Below are 21954 nucleotides of genomic sequence, written 5' to 3'. Positions count from 1 at the left end.
CTGCCCAACCTACCTCCTAGGTACTTATTGGATTTGGTAATAGAAGAGAAGAGTTCATGGAAATGTCTAAGAAAGTAGGGATTGTTAGTAAAGAAAATGGCTTTATAAGCAATTTTGGCTTTATAGTTATATCATCTCTAAGTGTCTTTATTGATCAGATATTTGTCAATTTGAGGATTCTAGGTATTCAGACATAGTCGTTGAGAATGTCAAGAATTTTCTGTGGCAGTGACTCTCACCTTAGTGTGCATCAGAATCACCTAGAGGGCTTGTGGAAACCCAGACTGGTGAACCCTTTCCCCAGAGTTTCTGGTTCACGCGATCTGGAACAGAGCTAAGAATCTGGTCCAGGGATGCTTTGAGAAACATCATTCTATAGTAAAACTACAGTATATATATACATACATATTTGTTTATTGTTAGTAATTCTCCAATTATAAATAATAAATATATCATTTGTTATTTCTTTTATATTTAAACACATCCAGAACATTTAATTTAAAAATGCATGCAGGCACATGGCCTCCTGTGAGAGTGATTGATAGTTGAGGTAGGGAGCAGAGTTTCACTCTGAAACCTTGAAGTGAATAACAGCCTACTGTTTCTGAATCTCTCTTGTGAAAGACATTCACAGTTATTTATTCCAGTTTTCTTGTTGGTATTTTAATGTCACTCATACAATTTTTGAGTTGCTTCAAAAGACTTAGAACTTAACTTGCCTTCCCACTCTTAATACTTTAAAATTAAGATATTTAGTCACATAATATTCACTTTGTTTAAATGTTATCATATTTACCAATAAAAGCAATTAAATTTTAAAATACTCCTCATAATTTTCTGCCAAACATACTGATTATAAACAAGTACTTTACAGAGTTTCTGAAGTCGAGGCCATTCAGAATAGTTGAGACTATTCAACTTTTTAAAATTAAAACCTGCTTGCTAGGTGTGAATAGCTGATAACTTATTCAGGAATTCCTACATTTTCTAATTTATCTTGTCAAGCCACTGAGGCCCTGTGTTCATGATGGGAGGGTGTATGCTTGTGTGTAGAAATGGAGATGGATATGGGGTGAAACTGGGAGAATGACTGGGAGAAAGTAGGAAATAGTCTTAACTGCAGTAATTGGGGAAGAGGGATTTTTTTTTCCCCCAAAGGTGGTGCAAAATCACTCTATTAAACGCCTGTGAAAAAGTTTATGGTTTTGGTATAGGGTGAGTGGTATATGTGATGAAAATTATAGGTGAAATATAATAGCAACAAATATGCTAAAATATGCTTTAACATTAAACAAGCAATATTTAAAACAAACGCTCCCCCTTATCCTGGAATCTTGGGGGAGAGGGGATGGAAATAAAGGAAATTTTGCATTAAAAGTAATTTGATTAATGTTTAATGTAAAAATGAAATAGCTATGTATAAACCCACTCAAGTATACATTAAATAATTGAGTTAACTGAATTAGGCAGAGTAAGGGCACATTGATTTTCAATGTTTTCAAAAATTGGTCCACATATCACTGTTATGTTTTTGTTTGTAAGCTTCAATATTTATCAAGTTTCCACAGTGTGTTCAGCCCTGAAATGTCAAACTCTCTTAACCAGAATGAGGCTGGAGAATGTAACACTAAGATAGATTTCTTCTCCTTTTAAAGAATTGATTTTTTATGGTGAAGTTTTTTTCTTCATATGGTTAGGAGCCTGCTGGTCCTATTTCAAAACACTTATTTTTAGAAGTCTTGTTCCCTGAGATGCCACATTATTATAGACTCAGTGGGCTCATTTGGAACTTTTCCCTATCGATATTCAAATTGTATCATCGTGATCTTAACATGGCATATTAAGCAAGTTAGCAAAGAGAATAAAGTCAGTTTATCAGCAATATATGCCGAAGTCTATTGATTAAATAGAAACTAAAGTAAATGAGGGGTAAGCAATATATTGGTTTGGTTTTTGGAACTAGAGACAAGCCACCACTGAGTTTCATTTTATTTCCTTATTTTCCTACTCTTAAAGGCTTTTACCCAGTTTGGAGTCTGTACATTGCTGTGAACCTAAATCTTATTAGGTCTCATTCAATGATATACCCATTGAATTGCCCCGTGGTTTCAGGCCCTTGGCTGCCCAAGGTCAAGTAGGCCACATGCACCAACATTTCACCTCCTTCCCCCACTACTTGTCAGTTAGCCCTTGGCTTCCAGTATTTCCAGCAGAGAAAGGCTAAAGCCAAAATAGAATGGTTCATTGTTTTCAACTTAACACGAACACCATACTACAAGGGTTATCCAATATAATGGTGAATTTTGTACATCCAGTAAAGCATAAGGTTAGAAGAAATATAAGCTAATCAAATGAGCATACGTTCTATTGATCCTTCGACTTACACAGTGAATAAAATATTACCTTTGGAACCACCCTGACATTTTGTTATAAAGGTTAAAGGAAGATGTTTACAAGGTTGTCTCAGTGTAAAAATTGCCTGCAGGTTGGGATTGAGTGTCCTGTGCAAGATGGGTCTTAAAGAAATCTGACCCACTTTGACTTTCAAAAAAACCTTGAACTCTTACTGAAAAGATAGTGGGATATTTTTTAAAAGATTTTAAACCCTTTTTTCAACTGAAATAGTACTCCTCTTTAGATAATCAATACAGCATCATTCCTACAGATTGTTGAGGATACTAAGTCACACTTTTTATTTATTTATTTATTTTTGGCCACGTTGTGCAACGTGTGGGATCTCAGTTCCTGGACCAGGGATTGAACCCATGTCCCCTGAGGTGGAAGCACGGAGTCTTAACCACTGGACCGCCAGGGAAGTCCCACGCTCCTTTTTTGCAAAAGAAAACAGAAATCTATTACTGTTAAAATCTGGTATCTTTTCCCCACACCCCCTCCAGCATTTATTGTTTGTAGATTTTTTGATGATGGCCATTCTGACAGGTGTGAGGTGATAACCTCATTGTAGTTTTGATTTACATTTCTCTAATGATTAGTGGTGTTGAGCATCCTTTCATGTGTTTGTTGGCAATCTGTATATCTTCTTTGGAGAAATGTCTATTTAGGTCTTCTGCCCCTTTTTGGATTGGGTTGTTTGTTTTCTTGATATTGAGCTGCATGAGCTGCTTGTATATTTTTGAGATTAATCCTTTGTCAGTTGCTTCGTTTGCAAATATTTTCTCCCATTCTGAGGGTTGTCTTTTGGTCTTGTTTATGGTTTCCTTTGCTCTGCAAAAGCTTTTAAGTTTCATTAGGTCCCATTTGTTTATTTTTGTTTTTATTTCCATTTCTCTAGGAGGTGGGTCAAAAAGGATCTTGCTGTGATTTATGTCAAAGAGTGTTCTTCCTATGTTTTCCTCTGAGAGTTTTATAGTGTCCAGCCTTACATTTAGGTCGTTAATCCATTTTGAGTTTATTTTTGTGTATGGTGTTAGGAAGTGTTCTAATTTCATTCTTTTACATGTAGCTGTCCAGTTTTCCCACCACCACTTATTGAAGAGGCTGTCTTTTCTCCATGTTGGTGGGAATGTAAATTGATACAGCCACTATGGAGAACACTATGGAGGTTCCTTAAAAAACTAAAAATAGAATTACCATATGGCCCAGCAATCCCACTACTGGGCATATACCCTGAGAAAACCGTAATTCAAAAAGAGTCAGGTACCACAATGTTCATTGCAGCACTATTTACAATAGCCAGGACATGGAAGCAACCTAAGTGTCCATCGACAGATGAATGGATAAAGAAGATGTGGCACATATATACAATGGAATATTACTCAGCCATAAAGGGAAACGAAATTGAGTTGTTTGTAGTGAGGTGGATGGACCTAGAGTCTGTCATATAGAGTGAAGTAAGTCAGAAAGAGAAAAACAAATACCATATGCTAACACATATATATGGAATCTTTAAAAAAAATGGTTCTGAAGAACCTAGGGGCAGGACAGGAATAAAGACGCAGATGTAGAGAATGGACCTGAGGACACGGGGAGGGGGAAGGGTAAGCTGGGATGAAGTGAGAGAGTAGCATGGACATATATACACTCCCAAATGTAAAATAGATGGCTAGTGGGAAGCAGCCGCATAACACAGGGAGATCAGCTCGGTGCTTTGTGTCCACCTAGAGGGATGGGACAGGGAGAGTGGGAGGGAGACACAAGAGGGAGGGGATATGGGGATATATATATATACACATACACCTGTTTCACTTTGTTATACAGCAGAAACTAACACAACATTGTAAAGCAATTATACTCCAATAAAGATGTGAAAGAAAGAAAGAAATTATGAGCAAAAAGAATTTTTTTTTTTAAATCTGGTATCTTAGTTGAATACTAATCCGTTTTTTCAAAAGGTAGATTTGGCCAATGACTTAATTTTTTTTTTTGAAATAACATTTGAGTCCATTTATTTAACAGCTTGATACTTAGACACTTTTGCGTCCATAGTAATTTATTCATCATTCACCTGTACTTAAGTGGACATTATCATGATAGCAGTTGTCATAACAGAACATAACAGGATATGGATTTAGATCTTACCTGAAGATGTGATCAGAAAAATCAGAGGAATATCGTGAAAGTAAACTTCTCAAAGTATGGTGAAAAACATGAAGAACAGAGTAAACTCTTGACTCCACTTAAGTAGCTAGATCTTTCACACACACACATACATATGTTTAGGTAAAAATAATAACCGCTAATTTATCTGGAGGCGAAACATTGCTTTGAAGTAAATACATAAGACTTTCTTTTCAGCCTAGGAATACGATGAAATAAAGATGAACCATTATAAAAAAATTTATCAATCTAATTTTTAAACATGCTGTTGCATAGATTTTAATGAAGAAAATCTATTTTATGTTCCTTTCATTTCACATTAAGTAGTGGAATATTTTCTTCTTTGTTGTTTCATTTGTAAGAAAGAAAGACATTTTGGAAAGACTAAAAACATTTATTAAATTCAGGAGCTGCAGTAGTCTGAAAGTAAAACTAAAAAATTATGGAAGAGCATTTTACAATCATTTTCAGCCCTCTTCCATTTAATTCTTTCTGTCTCGGCTCTTAGAAAATTTATATTCATCTCGGATTCAGTTCTGCGTTAGTATTTCTAAGTTGATAACAATATATTGAATGAAAAATCAAATCAGCAAAAATCCTTTTTGTTTCAGTAGTGAGTACCTTCCCCATAGAGCCAAAATAAATGTGTCCAGTATATAGCAAACTGGGTGTAGTATATTGCACAGGTAATTCACAACCCTGGATTCCTCTATTAGTTATTATTCCTACGTGCAGAGGTAGCCTAATTTGTTTTAATGGAAAAAAAGAATCTCGTGGGAACTGCTATATACAACACGATATACGCTGTCCTCCATTTTCTGGGTCAAAAATGTTGCATTTTATAGCTTTGGACAGATTTTGGCTTGGAATTTGTTTCTTTATAAACCTTTATAATAAGTCATCATTTAAATGAAATTATGTTCTTTAGAGTTGAGCTGTAGCACCGTAGGAGCTTGGTCTACTTTGTGCCCTGCTTTATGCCTAGTGCTTGGAACATTCCCTGGCATATAATGGGTCCTCAGGAATATTTTTTTTGGAATGAGTGAATAAGTAAACATCTCTAAAAGCACAGGGCAAAATGCCTTCTTCCTTTAAAAATTATTTTACAGATAACCTGCTCCCATTTGCCACCATCCTGTTGCTAGCAACTGTTACTTTGTGCCTGAATCTCCAAACGCTCATTGTCAATTGTTCTCCTTTCTGAAGTGGCCACTAGCTTACACTCACTCCTCGACTTGAAATTTTCCAGTTGAGCATGCCTCCTTTGCACTTTTCAAGCCCTGCGACACAACTTCTCATAGCATGATTACATTGTTTTTTAATAACCCACTAAATTGTCTCTCTCCACTCATGATTGTGAACCCATTGAGAGTTCCATTTTCCCAGTGCATAGTAGATGTATACATAGTACATAGTGCATATAAAACAAGTGTTTTCAAGTGAGTAGTAATTAAAATCTAACAAAAAGGATTGTTGACAGTATGCCATTCCCCTTTGCAAAAACCTTCATTACTGTGCTGCAAAGCTCAGCTCATTCAAACCCACCACCGTCTTGCTCGAAGAACACACCCATGCTTTTTCTTCCACAACTGCCCTGTACCTCATGCTTCAACTTATTAAAGACTATTTGCACCTCCCCAAAGACATTAAGCTTTCCTACCTCTTGCCATTTGTTCAAGCTCTGAACAAATAGCTTTCCTCCTCCCACCATGCTGCTGCTTCCTTTGTGTTTCATGTACCTACGTCCCAATGTCTAGTTCAAGGAGCCCTTACAAAGCTACATGATAGAGGAGTGAGGAAAGACAGATTTACCCCAGGGTGATATTAGAAGTTGGTGCCAAAGACTCAGCTACCCGAGAAAGGATTTTAGTCAATCTTAGTCTGTGGCTTTCTCTTGGATGAATTTATAACCCTCTGCTTTGCCAAGTCTCCCTGAGTTAGACTCAACAGGGCTCGTGTGACTTGGTATTCCCCACATTGTGGGACATAATGCTTAATTGGTTGCAGGTGGAGTAAAAGAAGGAGAAATAGACCCAACCTCCTCGTTCATCTTTGCAACAGCCCGGGTGTGTCCATGTTACACTCCTCCTTTTACACAAGAAGAAATGCGTGAAAAATAATTTGTAAATAAACTTTTTCTTTAGTGGAAAACCACAGAAATGAGAGAGGGTAGAGAGAGACAGAGAGAGAGAGAGAGACAGAGAGAGAGATGGAGAGAGAAACAGAGATCATCCGTAATCTCACCTTCAGCATCTATAATCTCATTCCCTACAAGTGCCTCTTCGGGCAAAGTAGAAAAAGGTACCTCTTTCATCGAAGAGATCTCCAGCCCTGTGCCAGAGTTCACCAGTTCAGTAGTGGAGCCCAGGTTGGATTTCAGTCCCCTTGTCTCCTTGGCCAGGCCACTATATACCTCCAAATGGAGACCCCGCTGTGTAGCCTTCTCATCTTTTCCTGTATGAGTATTTTTAAAGCTTTTATTCAGTCTTGCCAAAATGCCCTGCAGAAGGCTACACCACGTGTATCACTACCAAAAGAACATATTTTCCTTAAATAGATTACTCCCCCTTTTTTTCCCACTTGCTTCATTTTTATAAAAACCCCCTGGTTAGTACCAAAAACTTGAAAGTTACATTCCTGCCCAGAGCGTTAGAGATACTTCAGAAATTAGTGTATGCTCCAACATAAATCAAGTCATAGATCCAAAGAATTCAGATACAGAATCTGAAGGAAATAAGCAGGTTTCTCTTCTTTCACTTAGGAACTCGGCATCAGATTTCTGTAGGAAACTGTGTTTATGAAGCAATTCGAGACTAGCTGTTAATCTAAAGTATTAGTACCTAATTCTGTTGACTGTTTATTCTTTAATAAAATGTATTGAGGGATTATCATGTACTAGGTACAGGCATACCCTAGTGAAAAAATAATATCGAATGGCCTTAATAAAGGTTAGGGTCCTGTGAAGGGACAGATAATGAATTAATACATAAGCAAATAAGCAGCACTTACCAAGTGCGATCGGTGCTAAGAAGGAAAACAAGGTTCTGAGAGTGAGAAAAATCGGGGGACCTTTCTTCAGGTAGGGCAACCAGGGATGGGCTGTCTTTCATGGTCACAGGAACTGAGACCTGAGTAGCAAAATACAAGTCAGCTAGGCAGAGGATGCCAATGGAAAACTCCAGGCTGAGAGAACAGCGTGCAAAGTCAAGAATAAGTTTGGGGAGTTCTAGGGATGCAGCATCTTCTAAGTTCTTGTTAAAAGTGCCAGATTCTCAGGCCCCCCCTGGATCTACTGAATCACAAATGCTGGAGTGGGACCCAGCAGTCTGTGTGTTAACTAGCCCTCCATGTGAGTATGATGCATGCTGTTGTTTGAGAGGCACTGCCTTAGACAGATGTTTTGAGCCATGAAGGGAAAGGTGAGAGCAAGACCGCATGTCTTTGCCAGGGCACTGTTTGCAAATTCAGAACTGTTAAATGTAAAACTTAAGCTAAAATAACTCCTGAATTTGACTATCAGTGTCCTGGTGGTTGATGTTTTTAATGGTTTATGGATTATTACTTAATTTTAAATAAGTAAATAGATTTCGTTAACCGCCATTGTGCCTGATGTCACACATAATTACAATTTCTCAGGAAGAAAATATTGGCATTTCTCCTGTTTCCTTAGCAGCCTAAGAACGTGGTCTGCTTAAATGATTTATTTATACTCATTAGAGACCTTTTTATTTTAATTGTGCGTATTTTGCATTTAGCCTCTGTAAAGCACTCATGAGCTACCTTTTTTATTTGTTTCAATTGTGTCGTTAGAAAGCTATGGAAAGCTTGATATGTTTTTGTTTTGGTTTGGTTTATTTGCTTCATTTTTCTATAAAAAAGAAATAATTAGCAACCAGAGTTAGGATTATAGAAAGTAGTTTCCAAGGAAATTAAAATAACTCAAATGTGTACAACTTGTTCTTATAGGCAAAAACCTTTCCTTTCTGATCAATTCCGTTCTGTTCCTCATTTTCAGTTCATATTTGTGAAGGCAAAATGAACATGCATAGAAAAGAAAGAAGACAGACACTATAAGTGTGGTTAAGCTATAATTCAGCCTTTAGGAGCGTTGGGGTTATAAGCTTCATAGTGAAGCCATGTCCTGAAAGATGAAGAATTATGATAGATGCACCTAAGAAGATGTTAAAAAAGAATCTATGCTTTTGTATTTGGGTGCACTTTCTTTTCCAATAATATGAAGAGAAACTAGAGATCATTTTTCATAAAAACATGAGGATTCCTTATGGAAAAAATGCAGCAGTTAATTGCTATTCTTTTAGTGCCACAAGTTTGGAAGTGTGGTGACTCTGAGGGAAAACCATAGTTAAAATAATTACTGATAATTGCTTGGGAAATAAAAGTGCTAGATGTTTTCATGCCTACAAACTTCATATTGTTTTCCTAAACTGTTTTTTTTAAAAATTTAACCTACCCCAAGTCATCCTGATTATGCTACATCTAGGTCATGAGTTCTGAATCTGCTTCATTATTTATGTCCGTATTCAGTTTGCTCATCCAAAGTGATCATGCCCAAATAGGAGCACGTACAAGAATTGCCCTGAAAATGGAACGCAAGGAAGACAGTGAAAAAAAAAAAAACCAGCATAATATTTTGCCCGCAGGCTGCCACAGTAAAAACTGATGCTGGAATGCAGTGCAGTCGCATCTCTATTAAAAAAGGATACATGTTTCAGTGGCATAATTTATTGTCAAGAATGTCTCTACCAGAGGCAAAAGTGATCCTAACGGCAGAGGGAAGTCCTCATTCAATCTGCAAACTACCCCCTGTGTCTTAGCTCCACACAGTCCCTTAGTATTTGGCAGAACTTACGGAAAGGGTGGAATGTATCAGTTTTGTTCGAAGTCGATGGGATAGCCTTATAATGTTAGCAGTGAGAATTCACATAAGAAGTCTCTTGCAAAAAAAAAAAAGTACGTGACACCCAAAGCCCAAGGGTTAAAGGAAGTTGGGGAACTGGAGGACGTTAGTCTATGTAGTGGATGCCGTTGGCACCCCAGCCAGATTCCTCTACTCGGCCGGCACACTCATCACACAGCAACTCTGAGTGCTGGCTGATAAGGACTCATAGTTGCACCCTTTTCCAGAAAACCTTCCTCAGCCAAAAGGAAGGCCCCTTGCCTGGGACCTCATACCACCCCTTCTCCTCTAAGACTGCCAGGGGGAAGCTAGCGGCCGATAACCGATGGCCATTGGAATAGAAAAGGACAAACCTCTTTGTCCTAAGGTGGGACATTTTATGGTATAATTTGTGTGCCAGAGCTTCCTATGAGACAAGGTTGATGCTGTTTTCCACCTGAGACCACATCCTTACTTAGCTTTTCTGCCCTACCTCCTGCTTCTCTCACTCTTCTCTTAAAAGCGCTCAGACTCTGCTTCCCGAAGGCAGTCGGTATCTGAGACAAAAGCTGGATCTACATCCTGGGCACTATACCAGGTGGGAAGCCAACCAGAGTTAAGAAGAGTCAAGAATAGGAGATAACGATGGAAGTCTCCAAGCCTGATGCATTTCGTGAAAGCCTTGCCTACATCTCCTCTTGCGTTTCTTTGTTACTGGTCCAACCACATTTGAGTAGCGCATTCCCCCCAGCTATTTAAGAGGCTCCAGGAGGGCTTTGAGCTTCTGGGCAGAGCAGGATATGGTCCTCGACTCTTTTGGTTCCAGCAGTGGCCATTCACTCCCATCAGGATGATACACCCATCCAGAAATGCAGAAGCTGCAAGAACATAGCTGGGCTGTACCTACCCCCAATTCTGGGTAACTGAGTTCTGTGAAGCCTTCCCTGAGCCACATGTAGAAGCCTCAATACCAGAACCAAAGACCTGGATTTGCAGGACATGATTTCCATTTCTTCCCCCTCAGCTACTAAGCCAGTGTGAAGAATCCTGGGACTTCTCCTGACACTCTTTTTAGGCTGTTTTTTTTAGGGCTTTTCGTTCACAGTTTTGTTCAGCAAGGTTTCATTGTAGAGACAAATGCAGTTAGACCCTACTTCGTTTCTTAGATAGTATTTGTCACGTAAATTTCTCTGCCCAGTGTATATAGCCCTAGAATGACATTTCATTGTCAGATCAGACTAATTTGGAATTCCTGGTAAGTGAGATAGGAGCTCTACGAAGTAGTAGGTTAAGATTTCAGGAACAGTGTTTGATATCGTTAAGAAGGGAAGAGTTTCAGATTCTCAGGAGCACCATTAATATATAAATAAAGTGGTGTATATATATATGTCAGATATATATACATATAACTGTGATATGTATATCACATCACACAATGTATAAACTCCTAAATGGCAGAGCTAATTCAAGCATCCCAGAGTCTCCTCTCCTTCCTGATTGCTTGTACAGCTGATCTTGCTATGGCCTTTCTTGGTTTGTCCTGAACCTCCACCATTGACCCCTCTACTTTCTCTCCATCTACGAGCCTCATCTTGCTTCACTTCCCTCTGAATCCAGTTTAGCTGTGTTTTGCAATCACATCTGGCTAAAATTTAAACTCTCTTGTCCCTAGGTATTTGTGCCACAAGCATCTGACAGAATCCCAAACTTGGTTCAGCTGTTTTCTCCATGCTTGCATGGAGCACTGTTGGAGAAAGAGAAGATCGGGCAGATTGGTTCTGCTAAAAAAATGTGGTCCTCAGCCTCAAATGAGCCCTCAACACTGTTTGGCAGCCTCGCTGCGTTTCTTTGGTCACCTCCCTCTCACAGTCTCTCTCAAAACTACTTCAAATGTTCCCACTTACCCTTACTTCATGTTTTCATTCAACGAATATTCATTGCACACTGATTATATGCCAGGTCTGTTGCTTCCTACTTCACGGAGGCCCCCCAAAGTCAAAGTGCCACAACTTACCTTTTCCAATGCTCCAAACTGACCTTCTGTGCCTTGCAGAATAGTCCTTAACTATCAAGTCAAAATTGCTCCCTCAGAAATAATGTTCCCTTGTTAATAGACAGTTCCTTCCTTTTGTTGCAAAGTGGTTGACGACTGGGCTTCTGAGTCTATATTTGAACAAATCTTTACGTAAAGATCGAAGCAAAGCTCTGACAAGCAATTAAACATCATAAAAAAGGAAAACTTGACATATTAGACTTATTATCATTCTAAATCAGTACTTTTATAATCAGACAGCATTTAATGAAGTGAAAATTCTGCCTGCATGAAACTAGTCATAATAAAATTAGACTTGGTTTGCTCTTTCATGGTGCACATATTCCAGATGTTTAAGTGATTCAGAGAAAACCCAGAGTATAATGGCTCCCTTGAATGTTTTCTCACTTATTGCTTCCACACTAGAATAAAATCTAATGAAATTCTCGTAGTATTTAAATAGCACATCATATTGTTCAGAGTCAGCCTTACTTTTTGACATTTTATGTTTAGTGTTTAATAATTTAAATGTCTATGTGCATTAATAATTAAATTAGCAGTATTAGAAGTGCTAATATTTGAAATACAGTCAAACGCAATGTTACATCCACTTAAATGAGATGGTACCTGTATTCACTCTTCACATAGTATGTCCTGTGACTCAGTGTTTAGGGGACCGTGCTTCTTGTTATGTACACTTCTAGGCATTGACAGCTTACAGCAGTGGGCCATCTTCAGGTGGTATGCCACCAGAACCTAGGTCAGATGTCAAAGTGAAGACTGACTTAAACACTCTCCTGCCTCCTTTTTTTTTTTTTTTTTTTTTTTTGACATCTTTATTGGGGTATAATTGCTTTACAATGGTGTGTTAGTTTCTGCTTTATAACAAAGTGAATCATTTATACATATACATATGTCCCCATATCTCTTCCCTCTTGCATCTCCCTCCCTCCCACCCTCCCTGTCCCACCCCTCTAGGTGGTCACAGAGCACCGAGCTGATCTCCCTGTGCTATGCGGCTGCTTCCCACTAGCTATCTACCTTACGTTTGGTAGTGTATATATATCCATGGCACTCTCTCGCTTTGTCATTTCTCTTCCTCTCTTTTCCACCATCAGCTGTCTCCTTTCCTCCATTCTCATGTGCTTAGTTCCCTCACGATGACTTCTAGCCGGCTGAAGTTCTTCCTTCTGCTCGGGTCCATCACAATTATCGCCCCAAAGTGAACCTCTGCACCAGATTCTCTCTTTAGCAACTGACCTCCCCCTAATCAAAGCTTCCGTTTATCTTAACAGAGACTTAGGCATTCAGAGTAAACAGAACATGTGGCTTTTCTCCATTAATACTAACAGTAGTAGCAGTAGCAGTGGTAATAAAATCGTAGTAGTCAAAATTTAAAATAGATGCTCTCTATTCCAACTCAATTAGGACCTAGAGTTTAACAGTTAATTGAAAAAGTCAGTTAAATTAGGGAATCATAAAAAATATGTCTTAAACATTTTATTCTATGTTAAAATAGTCACTAATATCTTAATGTTGTGTGAAGGTTTTTTTCTTTGAGTGTAAATTCTCTGATTAGAGTTCTCCATAAATCACACTGATAACACAGACGTTCTGATTTCCAGTTCAGGTTTCCTTAATGCAGACAGAGTCCACTGGGAAACATGAGAAGCATTCTGAATACAGAATCTTTCTAAAATTTTCAGGTTGTTTTCCTACTCTTTTACAGTTGTCTTGTCCACACCCAATTCAGTAATACTTCTTTTTCTTTTAAAGCAATTTTCCAGAATATTTAACCATATTTTTATAGAAATAATAACTTATTTTCTTCTTAGACTTATATTTCTTTGGTTTAGGAACTCTTTCATTAAATTATGTAATTGCAATACTAATTGGCAAAAGCAGGTTTGAGAACATACACGCATTGACAAGTCAACTAATGAGAGCTGAACGCCATGCATACTGACAGGTATCTCTAACATCTTATTTAGAGGTTGTTAGAGGCACCAGGCAGTATGTTTCCCAGACAAATGAAGACTCTGGCTAATCTGATGAGTCTTAAGTGGAGATCAGTTAAGGGAACTTCTACTGTAATTGGTAGATACAAGCAAAAAAAACAGAAGCCACAAAATCCCATGACAGTGTGTGTGTGTACGCGCGGGCTGGGGGGAGGAGGGGGAGGGAGGGGGGGAGAGGGGAAAGGAGACTGAGTGTTGTGATTAATCATGAATGCTGGAACTTATTTTTTAATCTCCTTCATCCTCCAAAACATTGATGCAGGATTAAAAATCTGTGTCCAGGACTTTGGGGAAGAAAGTGAAAATCAAAATACTCTAATAAGAGACCCTTGAACCATGTACATTATATAATCCAAGGGGAGCTGAAATCTAGATATGACCTAACTGACATGGATACTGAACTCGACAGCTGAGAACCTCACTGGTGAAGGCAGTGATTAGTGTACAGGGTTAATCTGCACTATTGTCAGATTCTGCCTGGCTATCCTGTCATCTCTGCGATGGTTCCTACTTACAGTTCCCACTCATGTGATATTTACTTGTGGTTACTAGAAACTCATGTTATTACCCAGAAGACAGTGGTTCCATTTTTGTAATCATTGTTCTTGTCCAGGTTTCCCCAAATGACATTTAAGAAATCTGTTTTCTGGACTTCCCTGGTGGCGCAGTGGTTGAGGGTCCGCCTGCCGATGCAGGGGACACGGGTTCGTGCCCCGGTCCGGGAAGATCCCACGTGCCGCAGAGCGGCTGGGCCCGTGAGCCATGGCCGCTGGGCCTGCGCATCCGGAGCCTGTGCTCTGCAACGGGAGAGGCCACAGCAGTGAGAGGCCCGCGTACCGCAAGAAACAAAAACAAAAAAACAAACAAACAAACAAATCTGTTTTCTAACCTTTCTATTGTGCAAAACAGTGTGATTATGGATCATTTCCTTTTAGAGCTACGAATTCACGTTTATGGAGTTTAACTGCCTCTCTCCATGGGCACTTACTATGATTCTTTTTTTTTAATTTATTTATTCATCTATTTTTGGCTGCATTGGGTCTTTGTTGCTGCACACAGGCTTTCTCTAGTTGTGGCGAGCAGGGGCTACTCTTTGTTGCGGTGCGCGGGCTTCTTGTTGCGGTGGCTTCTCTTGTTGCTGAGCACCAGCTGTACGCGTGCAGGCTCAGAAGTTGTGGCTCGCGGGCTCCAGAGCGCAGGCTCAGTAGTTGTGGCACACGGACTTAGTTGCTCCATGGCATGTGCGATCTTCCCAGACCAGGGCTTGAACCCATGTCCCTTGCATTGGCGGGCGGATTATTAACCACTGCGCTACCAGGGAAGTCCTACTATGATTCTTTTAATCCATGTATTTATTTATAAGGAAATGGAATAATATTTACTATCAATTCCTACATGAACTTTCTTAGTTTCAGAATGATTCCTATGACATTCCACTGACATGAAATCAAATAAAGATAAAAACATCTGATATGATTTTTTCGCATCTGTGTGGTCAGTCAGAACGGTTTCTTTTGTTTTCCTTTGTTTATTTTTTTGATATATAATTCACATACCATAAAATCCGTCCTTTTAAAGTGTATAATTCAGTGGTGTATAGTATAACCACAGAGCTGTGCCACCATCGCTACTAATTCCAGAATATTTTTATCACTCCCAGAAGGAACCCCATGATTCTTTAATATAGTATTTTTAATGACCACTTTTTAAAAAACTGTAAGTTCAACAGAGTGATTGTCACAATGTCCTTATTATCTAAGAACTGTATAAGAGTCTTACACTCCATATGATACCACATTTTAGTGATGAGATGTTCAGTTTGATTTGAGAGGTAATGCCATTCTTATTTAGAATGTACATACTGGTTCCTGTCATTTGGAGTCAGAAGGAACTGGAAGGTTATAGATGAAGTCAGTGTAAACAGTGGTTTTATCAACAAAGTGAACCACAAAAATAACACCTGCCCAGATCAAGCAAGTCAAAACAGCACGTATAGCCAATAAGTGATGTCCTTGTACAGCACAGACATCGTATTACACAAACTGTTCTCCGAAGTGAGGGAATTTGTCCCTTAGAAATTGCTCATTGGAACACTGGGACATCATGCATCACGTTAAAGGTCCATAAATGTCATCTCAATAGGGTAGATATGATGCATGGTAACATCCTCCCCGTATCTGCATAGGGTTCTTCTCAACAGATTGTCATGATGCATTGCATCACAGAATCCTGCTGTCGTGCTTCAGAGACAGTTGAGAAGCCCCATGGGAGCCTTCTTCAGTCATTACTACAAGGACTAAAATACCAGGAGACCTGGAAGTCATTCTTAGGATTTGACAAAATACCCTAATCTCTAAATGAATCGATTTATTATGCAGTTGGTACGAAGTTGGAATGTAATATTTTATGATTGAGTACATCTTTTACTGTTAAAAAAGAAAGCCTCCATTTTTGGTTGTGAGATGAGTAGAATTTAGAGTCTAGCAGCATCGTATTTTTCCTTTTCCTTTGCCAATCCTGAATTTCTTTGGAAAGGTAATTTAATTGTTAAGAATATGCACTTTGGAGGCAGACAAACCTGAGTATGTAACCCCGGTTCCCCAAGTTTGACCCATGGGGCCTTGGGCAAGGTTTAACCTCTGCAGTTTTGTTCTCTCATGTATAAAATGAGAATTCGCCAACTACCAACTGCATAGTGTTTTTGTGTAGGAATAAAATCAGATTACGTTTGGACAGAGCTCGTCACAGGATTAGGCACCTAGGAAGTGCTCAATAGATATTAGTTATCCACCCGTTAACAAATCTTCATTGTCATAATACCACTATAATAGAGCAAATGTTGCTGACACCTCCAACAAAATACGATACTTTGTAGTTCCCATGTGCCTGGGGTTTTTTTTGCTTTAAATGTTCTCATCTTCCATTTTGCCCTTGACTATGTCACACAGGCACTTCGAGGAGAAATTGCACCTCTCAAAGAGAATGTAAGCCACATCAATGACCTTGCTCGCCAGCTCACCACGTTGGGCATTCAGCTGTCACCATATAACCTCAGCACTCTGGAAGACCTGAACACCAGATGGAAGCTTCTGCAGGTAGGCATATTATAAGCATTGCGGTTCCTTCTGTCAGTAAGAGAATATACAGATAAAGCTTGTTTGTAAGGAACAATAAAAGTAATTTCTTCATGTGATACTCATGATAATATTTTGTGAGTGTAGGATATTTTGTATTATTTAATAATTCCCTATGTGTATGTTTTCAAGCCTATTAATATTCATTTTTTAAGGGCTTAGAGTTAGACTTTACTATATCTTGCAATAAACATGGAAGATAACGCTGAATCGTGCTGGAAGAACTAAATTACTGGCATGCAGTCGCTTTGTACTATCATCGCTTGGATTCTTAACACATCTTTCCTTTTGGAATCCTAATTTAAACAAGAGTCAATGGTAAGACACATTCTAAATCTTTTAAAGAAAGATCATCCTATCACAGACCCACACAACGAAGTTTTTCATAGGTTTGCATAGTAAATAAAGGGAATGTAGGTGTGCTCAAGGTCACACTTACTGGCTGTGGGACCTCTGGCAAGTTATTTAACTTTTCTGTGCCTCAGTGTTTCATCTGAAGAAAATGGGGATGTTAAATGTTTCTAAACCATTTGTCTATTATCAGGACGAGTAAGTCAAAATACAAGGGAAATGCTTAGTAAAGTACTAGCCACATGGTCAGCACTGTGTGAATTCTAGTTCTTGGTGTTATTGCAGTTATAATTGTTATTATTATAGCATACAGGTTTTGGAATCAGACTTACTTGAAGTCACTTGACCTCTTTGATTGTCCATTTCCTCGTCTCCAGCATGCTTGCTGTAATATTAAAGGAAGTAATTCAGGTAGAGTTATTGGTACAGTACCTGGCTCACAGTAAGAACTCAGAATATGTAATGGTGGAATAGGTGTGTCTATATGTTCAATGCGTGAAGGCCACCATTACACCCCCAAACCTTAAAACTTGTTTGACCATAGAATTAAGGAATTGTTTCTCTCTTTTTCTGGTTTCATAAGATGCACAGAGTATGCTTCTGGGGACAGAGAGGAAAGAGGAAACTGGGTTTAAAAATATTTGTTTTCCAGATTCAGCTACTTATAATACGTTTACATTTTACTTCCAGTCTGTTTTAAATTGCAGATATCATTTTTAAGTTTTGTAATCGTAGATATTATCTTGCAGTTTGTAATTTTCCCTTAATATTTTTATATACATTTATTTATTTTTGGCTGCATTGGGTCTTTGTTGCTGCACGCGGGCTTTCTCATTGCGGTGGCTTCTCTTGTTGTGGAGCACGGGCTCTAGGCGTGCAGGCTTCAGTAGATGTGGCACGTGGGCTCAGTAGTTGTGGCTCGTGGGCTCTAGAGCACAGGCTCAGCGGTTGTGGCGGACGGGCTTAGTTGCTCCGCGGCACGTGGGATCTTCCCGGACCAGGGCTCGAACCCATGTCCCTGCGTTGGCAGGCGGATTCTCAACCACTGCGCCACCAGGGAAGTCCCTCCCTTAATATTATAAAATGGGCTTTTTGTACATTACAGTACTCTTTAAGTAAACATTATTATAATGGGTACATATTGAGATGAATATATTATAATTTATATTTGTATACTAAAATAAAAATAAAAATATTTGTTTTCAGTGTTTCAGTAAGAAAAAAAATGGTAAACCAGATTACTTTTCCTATTGGCAGTCCATTTAGGGGTGTGACTGAAAGTCCTGTTAAAGAATTGCTAGATCTTTAATAAAAACAAGTTCCAAACTCAAGACCTCTTGAGATCTCATATAATTTAATTTTTGTTGTGATGGATAGTCTTGAAATACATGTATGATAGATTGTTATAAGTGGCATCGACTAAAGCAAGGCAATATATTTAAGAGATTACATGCATTTCTATGTCTATTTGCTCCCTAGTGGTTAAGTACTATTAAAATCTTATCAGTTTCATCCTTAGTATGTTTCTCAACTTAAACATAAATGAGGAAAGTAATAAATGTCCAAGGAAAACCAATGGACACATTCGTTCCATTCAAGCACTCTTGAACTATTATCTTAAAATTTCTTTTAGTGAGCTGAATGCCACATTTGCTTTCAGAATGTGATGTAAATCTGTGACAATGGCATGTAAATTTACAAATGAGATAAAAATATTATGATAGGAAAAGTTAAAAAAAATCAATGCTAAGTGATCCATCATAGTTACACTGTTATTTAAATATAAAGTATGAGAAAATATGAATAGCTTAATTTGTATCCATTCTTTAAAATGAATAAGGACTTGGTTATAAATATAGGGAAGTACATAAAAGAAGATAGTGTGATGTCGTAAAAAGAGTGTAGGAGTGAATAGTAGAATACCTAACTTCAAACTGAAGCTCAGCTATTATTTGACCATGTTATCTTGGGAAAGCCATTTGACGTCGCCCAGCTTCTATTTCCTCGTTTGTAAAACGAGGTAATGCATTTCGTCTTAGGTCACAGCCAGTTCAGTCCTATGATTGTGTATGTGGATATCTGGGGGAGATGCACATATGACAAAATTTAGTCTAGAATCAGTGGAGTTGCTTCTTCTTCATAGTACAAACGTGACCTGTTGGGATTGTGTTCCTCCTTCTATCAATATAATTCTAACTTTTCAACCCCTCATCTCCAACACGCATATAACACAGCCTTCTCATATTAAATAATTCAGTTTGCGGCATATGCTCTTATTGTGGCAAATTCCACACGTTGCTAGTTTTTAACGTGACCTTAAGAATAGGCTTAAGAAGTGTTTTTAGCAGAAAGCTGATAAATACAAGGTTTGGGGTTGCACATAACTGAGTCAAGTTGATTCCATTTTTTTCTTTGACCAGAATTCTAACCACTCGGCTTTATTATAAATGTTGAGTCCTTGTTCAGAAAGTCAACAAAGCAAGAAGTGAGGTTCATATCAAACAACTTTATCCCCAGTACTGGAAGAGCAACTCATACATCCTGTTGAGAACCTTTTACATTTAGAAGAATGTATGTGAGACTAAAGCATTACCCAACTTCTGTGGAGGGGAGTGTGAGCCCACCATTATTATGACATCATATTTCTATGAAAATAAAGAACTCATTCACTTACAGTGCTATGTCAGTTAAGTAAAATCATGACAAAAGTGTGAGTTCATCTTAGCTTCTGTGTCTGATAAGACAAAGAAAAACCAGGAATGGAGAGTTGGGGTAGTGGGAAGGCAGATACAAGCCTAAGAAAAAGAGTCTTACATTTGAGCAAATAGTGTAACAGAAGAAGTAGAGTGACATACTACCAGGCTATGTCTACTTGATGTCAGAATATCCTGGGTTTAGTTACATGATCCATTAATTTTGACTTAAAAAAGGCATGCTGGTTTTTTAGCTGTGTGTAGTATCTCTCAAAATGATAGGAACACATAAACCACATAGATATGAACATCAATAGCAATGTAAGACCCAGTCACAGAGTGTCTGTACATAGAAATAGAACGTATAGGGAGTTCTGGATTTATATTGAATCCACGAATAGAAGTATAGAGACATTGATTTGCCCATTTGAAACTCTCTGTGGGAATAAAATCCTATTTTCTCCCTCACAATAGACACGTTGGTGTGGATGTTTCTGTGAGACCATCGGACAATGTGTTTTGGACAAAGGAAACCATCATTCCTTGTAGTTACAAAGAGTTTTCGTGTACATTACCTCACTTAATCCTCAAAACATTATGATTACGTATTATGATTACATAGTATCACTGTTCCCTTGTACAAGTAAGGAAACTGAGACTTACAGAGACGGTAAGTGACACAATGACAGTCAGACAGCTTTTAGGTGTCAGTCACGATCTGAATCAGTTGTGAACTGCAACTCCCTACCCTTTTTGTTGCCTCTTCTCACAGTCCTGTTAAGTTTGGACTTAACAGAGTCATACTTTAAAGCTATTTTGGGCAACACAATACTTCACTTTTTTTTCATGCTTCACTTCTTTTTTAAACAATTCTCAGGGATATCAACTTTGAAAGCTTCCTTTACAAGCCAATGGATTAATGAGCCCAGTTCACTGTACCCCTTAAAAGCACACCTGTCGTTTCAAATATAAAATTATACAGCATTATATTCCTCATTGTCTTTATAACTCAGCAATTGTACTAAAATCAACCAAAAGTGATTTTAATGAATTAGCTCTCAAAGTGGAACCAATGTTAATACCTGATCCAGTAGAAATGGGTATTGAAACCAAATGGGAAGAAAAACTGATGATAAACCGTTCTAATTTTGAAGCATTGCACACACTTTTAGTGCCATAGTTGTGCTCTTTAGTCACCAAACACAAGTACTATAGGGAAGTACTACTAGGGAACGTTCTGCCCATTTCTCTGCATCATGAGTAAACCCACGAATAGCAACAGAAGCTGCAAATACACTTTAATATAAAATGTAAATGCTTCGTTGACTGTAGGATGTATAAAATGTAATCACTTGAAAAGTATTAAATATGAAGACATTTCCATGCATGACATTCTTTAAATATGTTTAAGGACAGCATCATGAATTATGTGTTTTTAAAGGTTTCCTAAGATTCTTCCAAAGTCATATGGGCAGTTATGTACTCCATCGTCACATCTCTGTGGTAACTTTCTGTCACAGGGATGTAGACCCTCATCTTCTACATACTCCATTCCTTCTTTCATTCTTTCCTTCTTTCATTCAGTCAGCAGTGATTAAGCATCTACTATGTAGCAACCAGACATTGTAATTGTCCTATCTGGTCCAAGGACATAGTGACCAAAACTCCCTTCACTGCTTACGCCATCTTAAGCAAAGTTTTTTTGTTTGTTTGTTTTTATAAATTTATTTATTTATTTTTGGCTGCGTTGAGTCTTCGTTGCTGCGCGTGGGCTTTCTCTAGTTGTGGCGAGCGGGGGCTGCTCTTCGTTGCAGTGCACAGGCTTCTCATTGCGGTGGCTTCTCTTGTTGTGGAGCACGGGCTCTAGGTGCGTAGGCTTCAGTAGTTGTGGCGCACAGGCTCAGTAGTTCTGGCTTATGGGCTCTAGAGCACAGGCTCAGTAGTTGTAGCGCCCTGGCTTAGTTGCTCCGCGGCATGTGGGATCTTCCCAGACCAAGGCTCGAACCCGTGTCCCCTGCATTGGCAGGCGGATTCTTAACCACTGCGCCACCAGGGAAGCCCTTAAGCAAAGTTTTATAGATGAATTTTCTTTCCTTACTTCCATAATGGCCCACCCTCCCTCCCTTTCTCCATCTTATAAACAAATGTGTGTGTGTGTGTGTGTGTGTGTGTGTGTGTGTGTGTGTGTGTGTGTGTGTGTGTGTGTGTAGGCTGTTGTGACACTAATACTATAAAAGTAGTACCTTTTCAGATCTCTGGTTTACAAATTCTT

General features: G+C 38.6%; 1 protein-coding gene across 1 annotated transcript in view; it reads left to right on the top strand.

The window, feature by feature from the left end:
* The window catches only part of DMD (dystrophin), a 2251544-nt gene that overhangs the window by 1903976 nt on the left and 325614 nt on the right, over positions 1-21954 (top strand). Inside the window, exon 60 of the mRNA XM_049704774.1 lies at positions 16453-16599. Within this exon, the coding sequence (XP_049560731.1) occupies positions 16453-16599 (147 nt within the window). The remainder of the gene's footprint in view (positions 1-16452; positions 16600-21954) is intronic.

The sequence above is a fragment of the Orcinus orca genome, chromosome X (assembly GCF_937001465.1).
Source record: "Orcinus orca chromosome X, mOrcOrc1.1, whole genome shotgun sequence".
Taxonomy (NCBI): domain Eukaryota; kingdom Metazoa; phylum Chordata; class Mammalia; order Artiodactyla; family Delphinidae; genus Orcinus; species Orcinus orca.
This window is presented reverse-complemented; position numbering and strand designations above follow the sequence as displayed.